This window comes from Cetorhinus maximus, chromosome 15, assembly GCF_964194155.1.
Source record: "Cetorhinus maximus chromosome 15, sCetMax3.hap1.1, whole genome shotgun sequence".
NCBI classification, from domain to species: domain Eukaryota; kingdom Metazoa; phylum Chordata; class Chondrichthyes; order Lamniformes; family Cetorhinidae; genus Cetorhinus; species Cetorhinus maximus.
In genome coordinates, this window is record NC_135893.1 from 85,261,861 (window position 1) to 85,283,665 (window position 21,805).

Consider the following 21,805-nt stretch of genomic DNA (forward strand, 5'->3'; position numbering starts at 1 on the left):
CCTTCCAGTGCAGATTGGAAAGTGAACACTTCATTATGCTTTTGTTATCTTTAGACTCAGCTATTGCAATGTTTTCCTGGCCAGCCCCCCATTTTCCACTGTCCATGAACTTCAACCCATCTAAATTCTGCTGCCCTTATCCTAACCCATACCAAGTCCTGTTCACCCTCGTGCTGACTGACCCGATTCCCAGCCCAGCAATGCCTTGATTTTTAAAATTCTCACCCGAGTTTGTTTTTAATTCATTCACGGGATGTGGGTGTCGCTGGCTAGGACAGCATTTATTGCCCAACCCTAACTGCCCTTGAGAAGGTGGTGGTGAGCCGCCTTCTTGAACCACTGCAATCCCTGTGGTGTAGGTACACCCACAGTGCTGTTAGGGAGGGAGTTCCAGGCTTTTGACCCAGTGACAGTGAAGCAACAGGTATTCAAATCTCTGCACGGCCTCTGCCCTTCCAATCTCTGTAACCTTCTCCAGCTGAATTCCTCTAACCCTGACCTCTTGCCCATCCCCAACTTCTTTTGCACGACAATTATCAGCCTTGTCTTCAGTTGCCTGGGCCCTAAACTCAGTAGAAGAGTTACACGGAATCAAAACATTAACTGTTTCTTTTTTTTTTATTGGATGTGGGTGTCACTGACTAGGCCAGTATTTATTACCCATCCCTAATTGCCCTTGTTCAGAGAGCATCTAAGAGTCAACCACATTGCTGTGTGTAGGTCAGACCAGGTAAGGATAGCAGATTTCCTTCCCTAAAGGGCATTAGTGAACCAGATGGGTTTTTAACATTATCATCATTTATCATAATTCTGGGTTTTTATTGAATTCCAATTCCACCATCTGTCCCTGGGATTTGAACCCAGGTCAACAGAGCATTACATTACACCGGGCCTCTGGATTACTAGTCCAGCTACAATACCACTACACCATCACCTCCCCTTGTCCCTCTCAGCACAGATACTGTCAGATCTGCTGAATTTTTCCAGCATTTTCAGTTTTGATTTTAGATTTCCAGCCTCTGCAGTATTTTGCTTTCACCCTAAACTCAGTAATTCCCTTCCTAAGCCTCTGGGCATTGCGTCCTCTCTCCCATCCTGAAAAACGCTCTGAAAACCTACCTTTTTTGACCAAGTCCCTGGTAATCTGTCCCAATATCTCCTCATGTGGCTGGGCCTAATGTTCGTCTGATAATTGCCTTGGGATATTTTATTACTTTAAAGGCGCTATATAATTGCAAGTTATTGAAAGAGGACAGGTGTAACCTGACACCTGACTAACGTCAGCGAGGGGTTAGAATAAAAGTTCCTTGTTTCTTCAGAAGTGTCTGGTTGCTTGAATCGAGAGCTGGGACAGTCCAGTGAACATTAAAAAAAAAGGAAAAACCGTTTTCAAGAATATCGTCGAGTTTTTGCACAGGTACCTGCTCTTTTCTCTGTGTCTTTTCCTGGTCAACAAGGGACCTAAGAATAAATTTCGGCGGGGATTGGACATTTTGTTGGTTTCACAAACGAGTTGGGCAATTTCACCTGCAGCTCATTTGCATAATGGATCAGTTGAAGATTTCCTTCTCCTCAAGTGAAAGGAAGAATGTGTTAAATCTGCAGGGATGAGGGGTATATTTTTTGCATTTCTTTCAGTACACACTATTCATTTAAAGCCTGTAAACACAGTGTGTTCATGTGCCCCAGAATGTCAGCGGCCACTTGTTAATTTTAACTCCTATCTTGTAACAGATTGAACAGTGGATCGATTGTCTTGTATCCTTTTGAGGACTCGTTCCCACCTTGTCACAAGCCTAAAAATAAATCCGATTTTATTTTCTTCTCCGTTAACAGTTTGATTTGCAATTCCAGCTCGGATTTATCGCCCTCATTTTCAAACCGGCCTTTGGCATATTTCACTGCGTGAAATTGGAATATTTTGAATCTTTAGCTTTAAAGATCGCTTGTGTTCTTCGTAATTCAAGAACGTTTGCATAGCTGGAAAGTCCCGCTTTTATAAATCGAATTATGCAAGTTTATCATAATTATTCGGTTGTCGAGGTTTTATTTAACTTTAGATATTCGGCGAAAGAACCGGAGGGGATTCAATAATAGCTTTAAAAATGGAATTAATCAATACTTTAAAAAGGAGGAATCATGTGCTGGATGATTCCAAGCAAAGGGTAGAAGGTATTTTGGACAATTTACTGAAATTTAAAAATATAATTCCAGAGGCTGAGTTTATTAATGGAGTGCAGGTGTCGCTGGCAAGGCCAACATTTATTGCCCATCCCTAATTGCCCTTGAGAAGGTGGTGCTGAGTTGCCTCTTTGGAGCTGCTGTAGTCCACATGGTGTAGGAACACTCACAGTAAATCCAGAAACATAGAAAATAGGAGCAGGAGTAGGTCATGGAGTCATAGAGTTACACAGCACAGAAACAGGCCCTTCGGCCCATCGTGTCCATGCCAGCCATCAAGCACCTATCTATTCTAATCCCATTTTCCAGCACTTGGCCCTTAGCCCTGTAAGCTATGATGTTTCAAGTGCTCATCTAAATACTCCTCAAATGTTGTGAGGGTTCCTGCCTCTACCACCTCCTCAGGCAGTGTGTTCCAGATTCCAACCACCCTTTGGGTGAAAAAAATTTTCCTCAAATCCCCTCTAAACCTCCTGCCCCTTACCTTAAATCTATGCCCCCTGGTTATTGACACCTCCACTAAAGGGAAAATTTTCTTCCTATCTATGCCCCTCATAATTCTGTATACCTCTATCAGGTCCCCCCTCAGCATTCTCTGCTCTAAGGAAAACAACCCTAGCCTATCCAGTCTCTCTTCATAGCTGAAGAGGTTATTTGGCCCCTCAAGCCTGTTCCGCCATTCAATATGATCATGACTGGTCTTCTATCTCAACGCTATACTCCCGCTCTCTCCTCATACCCCAGTACTTCTTAGCAAGGGAGTTCCAGGATTTTGACTTGGCAACAGTGAAGGAACAGTGTCATAGTTCCAAGACAGGAACTTCAAGTCCTGCAAGTTCCCCTCCAAGTCTGTGACTTGATGGTATGTGACTTGGAGGGGAACTTGCAGGTGGTGATGTTCCCAAGGGCCTGCTGTCCTTGTTATTCTAGGTGGTAGAGGTTGTGGGGTTGGAAGGTACTCTTGAAGGAGCCTTGGTGCATGGTGGAGGGATTGGCATGGTTTAAGCTAGGGGTGAAGTGAAGACCAAGCAGACTGCTTTGTATTTGATATGAAAACACAAAGTGCTGGAAATGCTCAGCAGGTCTGGTAACATCTGCGCAGAAAGTTAACATTTCAGCTTGATGGCCTTCCATTGGAACTGGGAAAAGTTAGAAATGTAATAGGCCTTAAGCAAGTGAAATGGGTGAGGGGGGAAGAAAGACAAAAGGGAAAGTCTGTGATAGGTTGGAGGGCAGGAGAGATTAAATGACAAAAGAGTTAGTGGGATAGAGCCAAAGGGAATGATATGGGGCAAGTGTCTGAGGGAGGGGTGAATGGTAGAATAAATGAACAGCTGCCATTGGTTCTGGCCCTTTTGTTATTGCTTTGTCCTTGACACTGTTTAACTTTTTAAGCAGAACATCACCATGTTATCTTCAACTGAAGGATGTCTGATGTACTCTTAATAAGAAATCAAAATAAATTGAAGTGTAGTCTTGAAAACAGTTGTAAAATCCCTGGAGAACATAAACCAAATACTCAGACTCTGAGCTGTAATTATCCTTTTATTTATCATTCATGTATCTTTGTGATTCTCACAGATTTCCACATTACCTTCTTTGTAATGATGTAAATGATTTTTGCCTGTCTGACTATCTGGTAGACCAGGGGTAAAAACAGTTACGCACAGCGAACTTGTCCCAAAAAGAATCTGAAATTATCCGATTGGCATAAAAACCCAACTGCTTCACTTCCTTTTAGGGAAGGGGACTTGCCATCCTTACCCAGCCTGGGCCCATATGTGAATCCAGACCTTGAGCAATGTGATTAACTCTGAAATGGCTAAGCAAACCACTTGGCAATATCAAAGCACCACATCATGAAGAAATAGGCTCACCCCCACATCCTGTGGACAATAAAAGGCGGCTTTGCTAGTGATGCCTACTTCTCGAGAATGATCACATCAATGGTACAATTTTAAAGGGGATGAAGGGACAGAGACACCTCAGGGTTCACTTACATGATACTTTGACAGTGGCAGGATAAGCTGAGAAGGTTGTTACCTAGGTATGCTGTATATTTAGCAACAGGATTCCTGCCTTTATTAATAGAGTACAAAAGCAAGAAAATTCTGATAAACCTTTGTAAATCACTGATTTGGCCCCAGCTGGAGTATTTTGTCCAATTCTGGGCACCACATTTTAATATGGATGTTAAGATCTCAGAGAGAGTGCAAAAGAGATTTAGTAGAATGGTACCAGGGATGAGGGACCTTGGTTATGTGGAGAGACTGGAGAAGTGGGGTTTGTTCTCCTGTGAAGGGAGACTTGGTAGAGGTGATCAAAATTATGAGAGATTTTGATAATGTAAATAAGGAGAAACTGTTTCCACATTTATCCTCCTAAATTTGAGGTCATCCAAAGCTCAGTTGTCTGTGTCATAACTCGCAGTAAATCCATTCTCCCATTATCCCTGTGCTCAATGACTCACATTGGTTCCGGTCAAATGGCATCTTGACTTTAAAACACTCATCCTTGTTTCCAAAATCCTCCATACCCTTGCCTTTCCCTATTTCTTTGATCTTCTCCAGCCCCACAACTCTCCCAAGATATCTGTGCCCCTCTCATTCTGGCCTCTTGTACAATCCCAATTATAATAACTCCATCATTGGTGGCTGTGCCTTCAGTTACCTAGGCCCAAGCTATGAAAATCCCTCCCTGCACCTCTCCATCTTGCTTTCCTCCGGTAAGAAACTCCTTAAAATCTCTCTCTTTCAACAAGTTTTTGGTCACTTGAGCTAACATCTACTTATGTGGCTTGATGGCATACTTTGTTTTAAAACGCTTCTGTGAAGCATCTCGGGGCGTTTCATTGCATTAAAGGTGCTATATAAATACAAGTTGTTGGTGTGGCCAAAGAATCATTGACCAAAGGGGGCACATTTAAAGTAATTAGCAAAAATGTCTGTGGGGAAATGGGAATTTATTTTAACTCCATAAGTTGTGATCTGGAATGTGCTGCCTGAAAACTCGGTGGAGACAGATTCAGTAGTAACTTCCAAGAGAGGAATTGGTTAATTACTTGCAATGATCTGTGGGGAAAGAACAGGGTAATGGGATGAATTGGTTAGCTCTTTTCAAGGAGTCAGCACAAGCACAATGGGCAGATTAGCCTCCTTCTGTACCATTTGACTCTATTTGGAGCATCTACTAAATTAGTATCGTGGAAATAAAGCCATTGGTGGTTTAATTTAACCTTGTCAAGCTTGGACCAGCTGAATGGAAATCCTGTATCTCTGATCTTCTCATGGTGAATCTTCCCATTACCTGATTCTGCGGGAAATGTTTCACATAATATCGTCCATCATACATGTTCACAGTAGCAACACCAACACCACTGGAGGAACACGGTGACACTGCGTAAAGATGCAACCAAACTTCTGGATCTGGCTGGTCTTCCTGAGTCTTTGCCAAGCTGGGTTCACTGTTGGTGAAGGTCCAGGCGAAAGTAAGAAATATACCTTTTTAATTCTTTTTCTAGGCATCAGTGTCTTTCAAATAATCTTCAAATTAACCCAGGTCAGTGGAGGGAGAGTTTGAAAGGTGCCTTACATAGAATTGTTTTATTGTTTGCTCCACCTGGTTAAATCTCCATTTAAACTCAAGGTAAATTTGTACTTTTTAAACCTTTCTGATATACTGTATATACTTGTGTAAAAGTCGACCCCATGGTTTTTGTCCTAAAAACCCATAATTTTTCATATGCCTTGTGTAAAATTCGACCCTAGTTTTTCAAGAATCATGGCCCAAAAATTTCAGAACCAAAGGGTATGTGAGATCAGGAAGAGAGAAGCCTTTGTTTTAAATGCTAAGACTACAATTGGAAAGTTAATAGTGAAACCAGCCAAATATTTCTCAACAAAAGCAAAATACTGTGGATTCCGGAAATCTGAAATAAAAGCAGAAATGCTGGAAATACTCAACAGGTTTGGCAGCAGAGAGAAACGGAGTTAACGTTTCAGGTCAAGGACCTTTCACTGGAACGTGGGTAATGATAGCAAAAAATAAATCCTGGTTGTCATAAAAGTTACAAAGAAGTAATTAGAGTGATGGATTAGCAGCTGAGATTATAAATGCTGATTTATTTTCCTTTTTAAAAAAGGAGGGAATATTGTCTGGAACTTTAGATTAGAAGGTGGACTCACTGACATATAACTCAAAAAAACTGTAGCAAAGGAAGGATATTTTTATAAAATGCAGTATAAATATAATTGCAGACTAGGTTTTTTGCAGCAGTACGGGTATTTGGTTGATACTATTGAGTGGAGGATTGGGTTTGAAAAGTTTATTTAAGACTTCAGCTCCCTTTTATAATGGGTTTAAAAAACTGTTTATGTTAATTTAGCAATACCTGAGCTTCCTAGCCGGGAGATGTCACCTTGTTCATTAAATGTGGCTCATATTAAACCCACATAACAACCCCTCGAAAACATTACCCATGTAAAAGTCAACCCTATGACTTTTGGCTGAAAAATTGCTCTTAAAAAAAAAATTGACTTTTACACAAGTACATGCGGTAAATCTTGGAGAAGGAAGTAAAGGTCACACCAGAAAATGTGGAGAGCCCCCAGGGGAGCCCCTTGTAAAGAGGAAATGCTTTTTAATTCTTTGTCTTCTTTCCACATCACACACCACTGCCCTTCCACCCCCACCTCCCCACAACAATGCTGCCGTTAACTTGATGTGTACATTTGGGTATTTCCAAAACTGGCCACTGGATAGTAATCAGTAGTTAATTTGTGGTTCACCCCACTGCTGCCTCTTTACTAGCCCTTCCCTGCATGAAGAATAACTCTTCGGGTAATGGTAACATGTGAGCAGTGACTCTCGACTGACAGAGAACAAAATTAGCAGTTTCTCTTGTTTTTGTACCGCTTTTCATGACCTCAGGATGTCTCAAAATGCTTAAAAGCCAATTCAGTACTTTTGGAATTGTAGTCACTCTTGTAATGGAGGAAATGTAGCAGACAATTTGCCACAGTAAACTTGCACAAACAGCAGGTGATGACAACTGGATAATCTGTCTGTGTGGTGTTGATTGTGGGATAAATATTGGCCTGGACACCAGGAGACCTCCCTTGCTTTTCTTCAAAATAGTGCCCTGAAATCTTTTACGTCCAACTGAAAGGGTCTTGGTTTAACATCTCATCGGAAAGACAGCACCTTTGACAGTGTAACGCTCGCTCAGTACTGCCCTGGAGCATCAGCCTAGATTTTTGTGCTTAAGTCCAGGAGTGGGATTTGAACCCTTAATCAGAGGTGAGAGTGCTACCCACTGAGCCTGGACTGACACCTTAACTAGCACAAAATCTCTCACAGTTCATGCAGAGGATTATTTTTTTTAAATTGATTTTTTTTTCTTTCTGCCACGTATCTGTTTTGACTGGATGTTCCTCTTACAGATTTACCAGCTGAATTGAGACAAATACTGGTTAGTGACACGATTTAATTTAAATTCCATTTTCCTTTGTTTCCTGCTGCTGATGTTGATGGGTTTGACAGTTTAAACATGTCTCTTATTTTCAGGATAAGTTGTTGGATGGGAAATACATAGAAGGTGAGATTCTCCCATTTTTATTGGAATCAAACTGTATGAAACACCTTCTGCCAGAACGGTTGGTTTTTAAACATTTGCTTTTTATACATTGAAATCCTTCTTCATTTTTTTTCAGGAACTATCGAAGCACTCAAATACCTCAGGTGAGATCTTTTGCTTTATCTAAAAACAACTGAAATAATTAACAAACTTTCATTTATAAGGTACCTTTTCCAACCTCAGGATGTCCTAAAGCAATTTGTTATTAATTTAAGTATGTTTTTGAAAATGCATCCGCCGTTGTGATATAGGAAATGCAGCAGTCAATTTGTGCACAGCAAGCTCCCCCAAACAGCAATAAGATAATAATCGGATCAGCTGTTTTTGTGATGTTGGTTTAGCAATAGGTATTGGCCAGGACACCGGGGAGGGCTCCCCTGCTCCTTTTTAAAATAATGATGTACAATTTTTCTTTGCATCCACTTGAGAGGGCGTTGTTTGAATAACGACAAATGACAGTACCTCCCTGAGGCTGCATTGGAAGTGTCAGCCTGGATTTCATACTGGAGTGGGACTTGAATCCATGGCCTCCTGACATGGAGGCAAGAGTGCACCCTACTGAATTGTGGCTGTAAGCCACAAGTCTAGCTGGTTTGGGAAAGTGGTTAAAGTAATGCGGGTGCAGTATGGGTGAGTGAACTCCTGAGGTTGTATTAAAGTGCACTGTTGGGGCAGAGCAGAAGAGGTTTACCCTGCACCTGGCAGTGGTATAATTGACTAGAGAATTGATAATAGGTCATCCACAATTGGGGTCCTTTCCCTAGAATTTATGATCCTACTGAGTAATGGGGACAATAGGTTATATGATTTTTTTTTTAAATTGCAATTAAAAAAACAGATTGGAATGTCTCTTGTAGAAGTTTCTAATCCACTCAGATAGGAGGGAAAGAATTCCCATAATTCAACTCGAGAAGTGATAAGTGAAATATTTCTTTCAAACAGTGAGCTTAACGATGTGTTTTCTGGGTTCCAGGGATAACTCTGTTACTAAATATTATGCAGACATGCTGCGATATCTTCATTCAAAGGGGTCTAGTTTGCAAACGCTTCAGGTTTGATCTATACTTTTCTTGTATGATTACAATTCAAATATATGTATGTGTGTTAGTACATTTATCTTCACAGACAATAACAACTTGCATTTATATCGCGCTTTTCATGTAGTTAAATGTCCCGATATGCATCCCAGAAGCGCTTTCAAATCAAATTTGACACCAAGCCACATCAGGAGATATTTGGACAGATGACCGAAAGCTTGGTCAAAGTAGATTTTAAGGAGCACCTTAAAGGAGAAAAGAGAGGTAGAGGTTTGAGGAAATTTTAGAGCTTGGGACCAGGCAACAGTAGGCACGACCACCAATGTTGGAGCTGAAGGGTTGGTATAGAGATTTTGGAGGGCACAGTACCAAGCAAGGAGGGTTGAAAGGAAGCATGTCAACAGGAGGGGGAGTGGGTATAAAGAGAAAACAAAGGGTACAAAAAAGTGGGTTCAGGTTCCGAGCAGCAGCCAAAATAGCCACACGAGTAGACACATGCATGTAAATGAGAGAAACTATTTCTTCTGGGATGGACGTGGATCCAGAACAAGGGGACTTAACCTTAAAATTAGAGCTAGACCATTTAGTGGTGATGTCAGGAAGCACTACTTGACATAATGGGTAAAGAAATCTGCTACCCCCAAAAGCTGTGGAAGCTGGGTCAATTGAAAATTTCAAAACAGAGATTGATAGATTTTGTTGGTATGACAGGTTATGTAACCAAGATGCGTAGATACAGAGCAGCTATGATCTAATTGCGCAGCAGAACAGGTTCAAGGGACTGAATGACCTCCTCCTGTTCTTATATTCCTCAATGTATTTAACTGTCCATCTATATTTTTATATCATTCCCAAATGAGGTTGGTCTGAGAGTCTTTCTGCTTTTAATTTCCCTCTGCCACCAAAACGTTCTCTGTTCTAGCTCTGAAGTTGCTGTGGCCATCGCTGATGTGGCCATTCCTCCATCATAGCAACTGAACTTCCAGGCAACCTATTAGCACAGGCCCAAGATAGTGATGAGAAATGGGAACCTTGGTTTCTTTCCCCCCGACCCCTTTCCTAAGCCCTGTAGAAGTGTCCCCACCTGCTCAAGAGTTGAGGTGAGACCCACTGCCCTTTTACTCATGGTACCATTTGTCCAAGTGTGGCACCAAGGAACCCAAGAAAAACTGGAATAAATGGGAATTGGGGGGAAACTCCCCACTGATTGGTGTCATACCTAGCACAAAGTAAGATGGTTGTGGTTGTTGGGGGTCAATCATCTCAGTTCCAGGACGTCACTGCTGGAGTTCCTCAGGGTAGTATCCGAGGCCCAACCATCTTCAGCTGCTTCATCAATGACCTTCCCTCCATCATAAGATCAGAAGTGGGGATGTTCGCTGATGATTGCACAATGTTCAGCACCATTCGCAATTCCTCAGATACTGAAGCAGCCTGTGTCCATATGCAGTAAGTGATGACAATATCCAGGCTTGGGCTGATGAGTGGCAAGTAACATTCATGCACACAAGTGTCAGGCAATGCCCATCTCCAACAAGAGAGAATTTAACCATCTCCCCTTGACATTCAATGGCATTACCATTGCTGAATCCCCCACCATCAACATCCTGGGGTTGACCAGAAATTGAACTGGACTGGCCATATAAATACTGTGACTGCAAGAGCAGGTCAGAGGCTGGAAATTCTGCAGTGGATAACTCACCTCCTGACTCCCCAAAGTCTGTGCACCATCTACAAGGCACAAGTCAGGAGTGTGATGGGATACTCTCCACTTGCCTGGATGAGTGCAGCTCCCACAGCACTCGATAAGCTTGACAACTTCCAGGACAAAGCAGCCCAATTGATTGGCACCCCATCCATCACCTTAAATATTCACTCCCTCCACGACCGACGCACAGTGGCTGCAGGGTGTACCATCTACAAGATGCACTGCAGCAGCTCACCAAGACTCCTTCGACAGTATCTTTCAAACCCACGACCTCTACCACCTAGAAGGACAAGGGCAGTAAACACATGGGAACATTACCACCTGCAAGTTCCCCTCCAAGTCATACACCATCCTGACTTGGAACTATATCACCGTTCCTTCACTGTCAATGGATCAAAATCCTGGAACTTCTTTCCTAACAGTGCTGTGGATGCACCCACATGACATGGACTGCAACGGTTCAAGAAGGCAGCTCACCACCTCCTTCGCAAGGGTAATTAGGAATAGGGAATAAATGCTGGCCTAGCCAGTGATGCCCACATCCCGTGAAAGGATAGATTGGCAAATTCGATCCAAAATTAGCTAGTGGCAGGAGGTAGAGGGCGATGGTCGAAGGTTGTTTTGCGATTAGAAGCCTGTGACGAGTGGTGTACCACAGGGATCGGTGCTGGGATCCTTGCTGTGTGCAGTGTACACTGGTGATTTAGATGTGAATATAGGAGGTATGATCAGTAAGTTCACAGATGACATGAAAATTGGTGGTGTTGTAAATAATGAGGAGCAAAGCCTTAGATTACAGGACGATATAGATGGGCTGGTAAGATGGGCAGAGCAGTGGCAAATGGAATTTAATCCTGAGAAGTGTGAGGTGATGCATTTTGAGAGGACTAACACAGCAAGGGAATGCACAATGAATGGTAGGACCCTAGGAAGTACAGAGGATCAGCGGGACCTTGGAGTACATGCCCATGGATCCCTGAAGGCAGCAGCACAGGTAGATAAGGTGGTTAGGAAGGCTTTTGGGATACTTGCCTTTATTAGCCAAGGCAGAATATAAGAGCAGGGAGGTTATGTTGGAGTTGTATAAAATGCTAGTTAGGCCACAGCTGGAGTACTGTGTGCAGATCTGGTTGCCACACTATAGGAAGGATGTGATTGCACTGGAAAGGGTGGAGAGGAGATTCACCAGGTTGGTGCCTGGGCTGGAGTGTTTCAGCTATGAAGAGACTGGATAGGCTGGGGTTGCTTTCCTTGGAGCAGAGAAGGCTGAGGAGGGACCTGATAGAGGTATACAAAATTATGAGGGACATAGATAGGGTAGATAGGAAGAAACTTTTTTCCCCTTAGCGGAGGTGTCAATAACTAGGCGGCATAGATTTTAAGGTAAGGGACAGGAGGTTTAGAGGGGATTTGAAAATTTTTTCACTTAGAGGGTGCTTGGAATCTGGAACACACTGCCTGAGGGAGTGGTAGAGGCAGGAACCCTGACAACATTTAAGAAGTATTTAAATGAACACTTGAAACGCCATAGCATACAGGGCTACAGGCCAAATGCTGGAAAATGGGATTAGAATAGAAAGGTTCTTGATGGCTGGCATGGACATGATGGGCCAAAAGGCCTGTTTCTCTGCTGTATAACCCAATAATTCAATGACTATGACTCTAAAAAAGAGACATCAATATCAGGCGGTGCCCCAGGTTTGGTCTTTGGGCGAAGTTGGGTTAACTGATCCTAACTGGGATGGCAGTATTGGGATGGGGCTGCCGATTGCTGTGATTTGCATGTGTTTCAAGGCTAGAGATTGGAACAGAGTGGGTGGGGTGGTGACGGGAGTGCGTGCTGGGAATGTCCTTTTCTGGTGGCAATCCCATGGGCCTTGCTCCCAAATATGTACGAGAGACTGGGGTCATGAAGATGGGGTCTAGTCATGAGGGTGAGAGTGGGGCGCAAGGGGTCAGGGCCAGACATGCCTGTGGGAGGTGCTGTGGAGGCTATGGGGTGGGCCTGATGCTATGAGGGTAGGTTCTGGCTGTGAGGGCAGGGTCTGGACTAGTGGATGGGCCCAAGGCTGTGGATGGGACCTGGCCCTGGCAGAGGTGGGCGAGGGCCTTCCCTGCCCGTGGGGCCAGGTAAATGGAGAGTGAGGACTGTTGGAAGATGGATAATGGGATGTGGAGATTGGCCTGTTTCTGTGCTGTAACTATCTATGATACAATCAGCTCGAGTCCATGTCGGCTCCCTGCAAGAACAATTTGGCTACTCGCACTCCCTCGCCTTTCCTCATGGAGCTGCAATTTCTTTCTCTTCAGGCGCTTATTTCCTTTTGCAAGCCACAATTGACCCTGCCTGCACTACGCTCCCAGGCAGTGCATTCCAGATCCTAACCACTCTGTGTAAAATGAACAAAAGATTTTCCTCACGTCCACTTTTGGTTCTTTTGCCATTCACCTTAAACCTATGTCGTGTGGTTCTCAATCCCTTTGTCAAAGGGAACAATTTCTCCCTTTCTACCCCGAATGCAGCCCTCATAATTTTGAACATTTCTGTCAAATCCCCTCTCAACCATCCCTGCTCTAAGGAGAACAACCCCAACTTTTCCAATCTATCCACACATCTGACGTCTCTCATCCCTTGAACCATTCTTGTAATTGTTTTCTGCACCCTCTAATACCTTCACAGCCTTCCTAAAAGTGTGGTTCCCAGAATTTAACACCATACTCCAGTTGAGGCTAAACTGGTGTTTTATGAAGGCTCTTTATAACATCCTGGATTTTGTACTCTTGTGCCTTGATTTATAAAGTCCAGGATCCGGTTTGCTTTTCTAGCCACTTTCTTAACCTGCCCTGCCACCTTCAACAATCTGTGCACATATACACCAAGGTCCCTCTGGTCTGCACCCCCTTTAGAATTGCACCCTTTATTTTATATTGCCTCTCTTTGTTCTTCCTACCAAAATGTTTTCACTTCCCATTTCCCTTCATTAAATTTCATCTGCCGTGGGTCCACTCATTTCACCAGCCTATGTGCTCTTGAAGTTCATCACTATCTTTCTCACAGTTCACAGTACTTTCAAATTTTGTGTCATCTTCAAATTTTGAAACTGTGCCCTGTCTAGGTCATTAACATAGATCGAGAAAAGTACTAACCCCAGCATACATCTTTGGGGATCCCCACTTCGTTCCGTGTGAAAAGCAATCATTCACCACTACTCTCTATCTCCTGTCACTCAGTTAACTTTGCATCCATGCTGCTGCTGCTCCTTTAATTGTACTCCAAAGATTTTGAAACCGTGATGTAGCAGCTTGTTAAATTTTGTGCTGAGCTCTCTGGATTGTTCCTTTTTGCCTTTCTTTCTCCTTGCAGAATTCATTCTCCGATTATTTCAGAGAAATCGTCCTTCAGCCGAGGCAACTGGCCACCGACCTACAGAAGATGGACACCTCGACCTTCTTACTCAGCATAAAATATTTCTACAGTGGCAAGGTCATAGAGGTTGGGGCAGTATGTTAGTGTTATCTGTAGCTGTTTTTTCTTGTGTTCAAATCCATCCATGGTCTCCTCTACCTTATCAAATTCCTGTTCATGCTTCAAATTCCTTTAATGCTTTAAACACCTTGATCAGGACACCCTGCACTCTTGAGCTATATAACCTCTCCTTCTAATTTAACACTGTTTGTCTCTGTGACCTCCAGCAGTCCCACAACCCTCTGCAATCTCTGCGCTCTTCCAATTCTGGCCTCTTGAGCATGCTCAACTTTAATTGTCCCACCATTGGTGGCCCTGCCTTCAGCTACCCTAGGCCTTAAGCTCTGGAAGTTTCTCTCTAAACCTCTCCACCCCTTGCTCACTAACCCCTTCCTGCTCTTCAAGCCCCCCCACCCCATATACATTATTCAGAAGAGGGCAGTTAAGAGCAGGGACTGTTCCCTGGTTTAGTGAGGCAAAGATCGTTTTCAGTACCTCTGTTATTGACTTGGCTGAGGTCAGTTAATCCAGCACAGGTCCAGGATCTTGTTGATTTTGATGGCTTTTTGCCTTGCTGACCAGTGGGCCATTAAGAGAACCCCTCTCCCCACCCCTGAGTCCCCTCCGCCAAGTGCTATTTTTTTGGCAATTGTTCTCATTGGCCTGTGACAATGTAAAGTTATTTTAAATTGTTGCTGATATTTTTCAGTTGATTTATATGTGATATTTTTCAGCAAACATATCTCTCACTGGTCTCGTTTAAAAGCCTGTAGCCAACATCGACTTAAAGTGTTAAAATTAAAGCGAGGTTACATAAACTAGGTTTGTGTTGTCACAAATTTAGAAGAGTGATTTGATCAAGGTGTTTAAAGTGTTAAAGAAATTCGGCAAGGTAAATACAGAGAAACTATTTCCTTTGATGGGGAAGCCAGAACAAGGGGACACAATCTTAAAATTATTACTAGGCCATTTACAAGTGAAATCGGAAAGCAATTTGAGGAGTGGGAATCTGGAATTCTCTTCCCTAAAAGGCTGTTGGATGCTAGGGGTCAGTTGAAGCTTTCAAGACTCTGATTGATAGGTTTTTGTTTGATATATGGAGCAAAGGCAGATAAGTGAGTCGAGATACAGATCAGCCATGATCTAATCAAATGGTGGAATAGACTTGAGCGACTGAATGGTTTCCTTCTGTCCTTTGGTTGGATTTTTAAAAATTCATTTATGGGATGTGGGCTTCACTGGCTGGGCCAGCATTTATTGCCCATCCCTAGTTGCCCTTGAGAAGGTGGTGATGAGCTGCCTCCTTCAACTGCTGCAGTCCATGTGTTGTAGGTACACCCACAGTGCTGTTAGGAAGGGAGCTCCAGGATTTTGACCCAGCAACAGTGAAGGAACGGCGATACATTTCCAAGTCAGGATGGTGAGTGACTTGGAGAGGAACCTCCAAGTGGTGGTGTTCCCATCTATCTGCTGCCCTTGTCCTCCTAGATGGTAGTTGTCATAGGTTTGGAAGGTGTTGTCTCAGGAGCTTTGGTGAATTCCTGCAGTGCATCTTGTAGATGGTACACACTGCTGCTACTGTGCGTCGGTGGTGGAGGGAGTGAATGTTTGTGGAGGTGGTGCCAATCAAGTGGGCTGCTTTGTCCTGGACGATGCTGAGCTTCTCGAGTGTTGTGGAAGCTGCACTCATCCAGGCAACTGGGGAGTATTCCATCACACTCCTGACTTGTGCCTTGTAGATGGTGGACAGACTTTTGGGAGTTAGGAGGTGAGTTACTCGTCGCAGGATTCCTAGCCTCTGACCTGCTCTTGTGGCCACAGTATTTATATGGCTAGTCCATCTCAGTTTCTTGTCAATGGTAACCCCCAGGATGTTGATAGTGGAGGATTCAGTGATGGTAATGTCATTGAACATCAAGGGGTGATGGTTAGATACTCTCTTGTTGGAGATGGTCATTGCCTGGCACTTGTGTGGCGCGAATTTTACTTGGCACTTGTCAGCCCAAGCCTGGATATTGTCCAGGTCTTGCTGCATTTGGACATGGACTGCTTCAGTATCTGAGGAGTCGCAAATGGTGCTGAACATTGTGCAATCATCAGCGAACATCCCCACTTCTGACCTTATGATGGAAGGAAGGTAGTTGATGAAGCAGCTGAAGATGTTTGGGCCGAGGACATTAACCTGAGGTACTCCTGCAGTGATGTCCTGGAGCTGAGATAACTGACCTCCAATAACCACAACCATCTTCTTTTTGTGCTAAGTATGAATCCAACCAGCAGAGGGTTTTCTCCCTGATTCTCACTCACTCCAGTTTTGCTAGGGCTCCTTGATGCCACACTCAGTCAAATGTGATGTCAAGGGCCGTCACTCTCACCTCACCTTGGGAGTTCAGCTGTTTTGTCCATGTTTGAACCAAGGCTGTAATGAGGTCAGGAGCTGAGTGACCCTGGCGGAACCCAAACTGGGTGTCAGTGAGCTGGTTATTGCTAAGCAAGTGCCACTCTGTAACACTGTTGATGACTCCTTCCATTACTTTATTGATGATTGAGAGCAGATTGATGGGGTGGTAATTGGCTGGGTTGGATTTGTCCTGCATTTTGTGTACAGGAGTTACCTGGGCAATTTTCCACATTGTCGGGTAGATGCCAGTGTTGTAGCTGTACTGGAACAGCTTGGCTAGGAGTGCGGCAAGTTCTGGAGCACAAGTCTTCATAGTATTGCCGGAATATTGTCAGGGTCCATAGCCTTTGCAGTATCCAGTGCCTTCAGCAGTTTCTTGATATCACGTGGAGTGAATCAAATTGGCTGAAGATGGACATCTGTGATGCTGAGGATCTCGGGAGGAGGCCGAGATGGATCATCCATTCAGCGCTTCTGGCTAAAGATTGTAGCAAATATTAAAAAGCTTAAAAGATAATCCTGATGTGCCAGGCTCCCCCATCATTGAGGATGGGGATATTTGTGGAGCCTCCTCTCCAGTGAGTTGTTAATTGTCCACCACCATTCATGACTGGATGTAGCAGGACTGCAGAGCTTAGATGTGGGATTGCTTAGTTCTGTCTATATCATTTAGATTTGTAGCTGTTTGGCATGCAAGTAGTCCTGTGTTATAGCTTCACCAGTTTGACACTCCATTTTTAGGTATACCTGGTGCTGCTCCTGGTATACACTCCTGCACTCTTCATTGAACCAAGGTTGATCCCCTGGCTTGATGGTAATGATAGAGCAGAGGATACGCCAGGCCATGAGGTTACAGATTGTGTTTGAGTACAATTCTGCTGTTGCTAATGGCCCCCAGCTCCTCATGGATGCCCAGTCTTGATTTGCTAGATCTGTTGGAAATCTATCCCATTTAGCACAGTGGTAGTGCCACACAGCACAATGGAGGGCATCCTCAATGTGTAGGCAGGACTTCATCTCCACAACAATTGTGCGGTGGTTACTCCTACTGATACTGTCATGGACAGATGCATCTGCGGCAGGCAGGTTGGTGAGGATGAGGTCAAGTATGTTTTTCCCTCTTGTTGGTTCCCTCACCACCTGCCACAGACCCAGTCTAGTAGCTATGTTCTTTAGGACTTGGCCAGCTCAGTCAGTACATTGAAGTCCCCCATCCAGTGTATGTTCTGCAACCTTGCCACCCTTAGTGCTTCCTCCAAGTGGTGTTCACCATGGAGAAGTACTGATTCATTAGCTGAGGGGTGGTAATCAGTCTCATGGCATCAGGTCAAACATGGGCAATGCTGCTGATGTTGAGGACTCCCAGGGCAACTCCCTCCCGACTGTATACCACTGTGTCTCCACCTCTGCCGGGTCTGTTCTGCTGGTGGGACAGGACATACCCAAGGATGGTGAGGTATGATTCTGTGAGGATGACTGTCAGGCTGTTGCTTGACTAGTCTGAGACAGCTCTCCCAATTTTGGCACTAACCCCCAGATTTTAGTAAGGAGGACTTTGCAGGGTCAACAGGGCTGAGTTTGCCGTTGTTGTTTCTGGTGCCTGGGTTGATGTCTGGTGGTCCGTCTGATTTCATTCCTTTTTTGTGACTTTGTAGTGGTTTGAGAGCATTTAAGAATCAACATTGCTATTGCTGTGGGTCTGGAGTCACATGTAGGCCAGATCAGACCAGGTAAGGACGGCAGATTTCCTTCCCCAGGTTTGGGTGGCCTTCTCGAAGGACAAGATCAAATGGCTGAAGGGCCACCTATTTTAGGACCAGAAACCGGAGGAGGCCACTCAGTCTCTCAAGCCTGTCCCGCCATTCAACAAGACTCACCATTTGATGAGATCAAGGCTGATCTAGGATCCAACTCCATATTCCCATCTTTGCCTTTAATACCTTTTGGCTAACAAAATCCATCAATCTCAGTTTTAAAATTAGCAATTGATCCAGCATCAGTTGCCACTTGCAGAAGAGAATTCCAAACTCCTCTACCCTTAGGGTAGAATTTAATCCAAGTGACACAAAATGCATTTACCCATTGAGCAATCAGAGCAGCACATATGTCCTTCCCTGGTCTCTTTCCCTGGTTACCTCCTTTGGGGAGGGCTCGCTTTATTAAGTGGCAATCAGTCATTTAAGTGGTCAGCAGTGGACCTTCCCTAAGATTAAGGTCCCTGGGCACCTAGCTCTGTGACATGCTGATTGTATTAAGATCTCTCTTTTTCTCTCTCTCTCTTTCCATTTCATTTGCCCAGATTGCATTCACCACCATCGATTTTGGGCACATTAAAAAACAGATAATGCAGATACCTGGAGGGAACCGTTCTCTCTTTGAGACCAGCTGGCAGAAATGTTTACCATTGATCAGCTCCTCTCAGTGTTTGGAGCTGTTGATCATGGAACTGAGACTGTCTTCAGCCATCTACCTGCAACCAGAGATGATTGTGAACATGCCAAAAGATCTTCAAGAAGAGACTTTTAAAAATATGTAAGGTTTAGCTTATCCTTTGCACTGTGTTTTCTAACCTGTTACTGTATTCCTTGAGGGATGGTGGGTGTGTTTTATAGATTTTTATATTCTCATTGCTTTGTGCTGGTTGCAATATCTCATCCGTGTGGCTTCTGATTTCATGTAAGCCTGGACAGTGGGACAGTGAGCACCGAGTTTGTGGGTGGGTGGGGGAGTGCCTCGGTTTGCCCACCCGTGTCCTTTCCAACAGCACTCACAAGTCTGGTTGAGGTAGCTTGAAAATGCTGGCTAATGTTCCTGTCCCCATCCCTGCCCCAAACCACCACAGTTGTTGTGAACACAGATCAAAGCATTGAGCCTTTTCTGGGTTGATATGGGTCACCCGCAAAGTGCATTTACCCATTTAGCCCTCAGAGCAACGCATTCTTCTCTGGTCAATATTTATCTCTCAACCAATATCATAAGAACAAATTATCTGGCCATCGTTACATTGCTGTTTGTGGGAGCTTGCTGTGTGCAAATTGGCAGCTACATTTCCTACGTTACAACAGTGACTAGACGTCAAAAAGTATTTAATTGGCTGTAAAGCGCTTTAGGGCGTTCTGACGTTTTGAAAGGTGCTACAGAAATGCAAGACTTCATTTTTTTTTCACTGTTATAGACTGAACTCTTGCCTTTGAGTCAGAAGGTGGTGGGTTCCAGCCCCATTTCAGAGACTCGAGCACATAATCCAGGTGGTCACCCTCAGTGCAGTACTGAGGGGGTGTATCTCTCTCTTCACTTGCTGATGTTATACCAGGTCCTGAACCAACAATAGTAATATCCTTTGTGGCCAGAATGTGTGAACTCTTTACTGGCTAAGAATGAGGACTCAACTGACCAATCAAAACCCAATCCCAGCAGTATGTGTTTCTGTGAGTGGATATATTATCCACAAACCCCCATTATTGACATTCCAATTTTCACCAAGTGACACATTTTGGCTCCCAAAACATATTTTGTGCCCCTGTTCTTAAAAGAAGAATTACTTTGTTTTTTTTTTCAGAACAATTGTTTTTAAGGAACTCTACGACAAGATGACTGCTCGTACACAAAGGGCGATATACGAATGGATGAGGCAGCGCCTGCAGCGATCCTATAAACCACCTGGTAGGTTGACCTGAACTCGATGGGACCAGGCCTTTATGAGAAGAGTGGACTTATCACAACGAAGAATCTTTTGTTCATTTTCCCCAAAACAGGGGCAAGTGGAACAGAATCGTGGATCACTGCGGAGAACCTGTGGTTTTTGGGGAGATACATTGTCCACCTCCCTCTAGAAGAGATCCAGAAGATCAGTCTCAATGAGGTGAGCAAAAGGGGATCAAATTAAGAGGCTGTGAGACCTAATTCTCTTCCAAATCAGTCAAAATTATTCCAACTAGCAGGTTTGAGGGGCTGAAAGGCTGCCTTGTTCCTTGACCACTTGTGCCTTTTAAATTGATCTCTGACAGTGGGATCAGGTGCCACTAATCAACTTCTTGAGCCAAAATGGATGGCAACCTCCCATGCCATTACCCCAGTGACCCTGTTTCCATGGGTTCTACTCGACGGAAATGATTCTCTACTGATTCAGCGTGTGAAGACTAGCAAAGGAGCCTCATTTATCCCCGCTAACACCCCAGTTTAAAGTAAAGATACTCGCACTATAGAATAAATATGGGGGTTGCACTGGAGGCCAGGATTGGAGAAGGCGCAGTGATCTTAAAGGGTTGTAGGGCTGTAGCTGTAGGGTTGGGGGGAGGATTTTGAGTGACCCATTTAAGGGCAGGATGGGGCACCTGTAAAATGCCCATTCTAATTTTATTGGTGGGGGGTGGTGTGTGTGTATGATTTTTTTTTTTGTTTTAAACCCAGATTCGACTGTTCATTAATTATGACAATGCAACAAAGCAACTGGATTCGGTGTATGACATCACACCAGCTACTGCCAAAGCTTTCCAGGAAAGAATTGATGCCAGTGGATTTGACATGGCCAACACGTCCACGGTGTACAGGTAAACAAGCAGCACCTTCCCCTCACCCCTTCCCCCCCCCTGCCAACTCGCCATTCACACCAGTCACTCTGATACAATTAAGTTTGTCCTTACAACCACACACAATGTCATCAAGGCCAGACAACTCTCCTCCTCTTTTTATTAAAGCACATTTCAACAGTCAGGAAGCTGACTCTAGTATCATTAGCACAACCTCACTCCCTATTTTCTAACTTTTCCAGACTGGGTCTTCTGGTCTGTTTCTTCGACAATGTCCAGGAGCTGGATGCTGGAGAGGCTCGCAGTTTGCTCCACCAGATGATTAAGTGCAACCGTCTCAAGGGGTTCCAAGTTGCCGTGAGGAAGGTAGGACATCCCTCAGGAGCACATATTCCCTCCTAGACATAGAGAACATGTCTGTTTCCACTTGTGAAGGAGACCAAAACTAGGAGCCATAAATATAAGGCAGTAACTAAGGAATTCCGGAGAAGATTCTTTACCCAGAGAGTGGTGGGAATGTGGAACTCACTACCACAAGGAACGGATGAGCTCAATAGTATGCATACGTTTTAAGGGGAAACCAGATAAGCGCATGGGGGAGAAAGGAATAGTCAACTCTGCTGAAAGAATGAGATAAAAAGTGGAGTGGGAAGAGGCTCACGTGGAGCATAAATACCAGCATGGATCAGTTGGGCTGAATGGCCTGTTCCTATGCTATACTTTGATGTAATCTCTTCACCTCTCTTGTGGACAGGCCTCTCCGTACCCACTGTAGATTTTCACTGACACCAAGGGTTATACAGTGGTGTCAGTGTGAGCTCCAGTTGCCATGCCAAACACTTTCTGCC

General features: G+C 44.1%; 1 protein-coding gene across 1 annotated transcript in view; it reads left to right on the forward strand.

The window, feature by feature from the left end:
- The first annotated feature begins 5,586 nt into the window (after nt 1-5,586).
- LOC144690306 (otoancorin-like) overlaps nt 5,587-21,805 on the forward strand; it is a 45,144-nt gene continuing 28,925 nt past the window's right edge. Inside the window, exons 1-9 of the mRNA XM_078557661.1 lie at nt 5,587-5,668; nt 7,893-7,920; nt 8,790-8,868; nt 13,926-14,063; nt 18,728-18,960; nt 19,988-20,059; nt 20,137-20,290; nt 20,839-20,978; nt 21,200-21,323. Coding sequence (XP_078413787.1) covers nt 5,587-5,668; nt 7,893-7,920; nt 8,790-8,868; nt 13,926-14,063; nt 18,728-18,960; nt 19,988-20,059; nt 20,137-20,290; nt 20,839-20,978; nt 21,200-21,323 — 1,050 coding nt within the window. The remainder of the gene's footprint in view (nt 5,669-7,892; nt 7,921-8,789; nt 8,869-13,925; nt 14,064-18,727; nt 18,961-19,987; nt 20,060-20,136; nt 20,291-20,838; nt 20,979-21,199; nt 21,324-21,805) is intronic.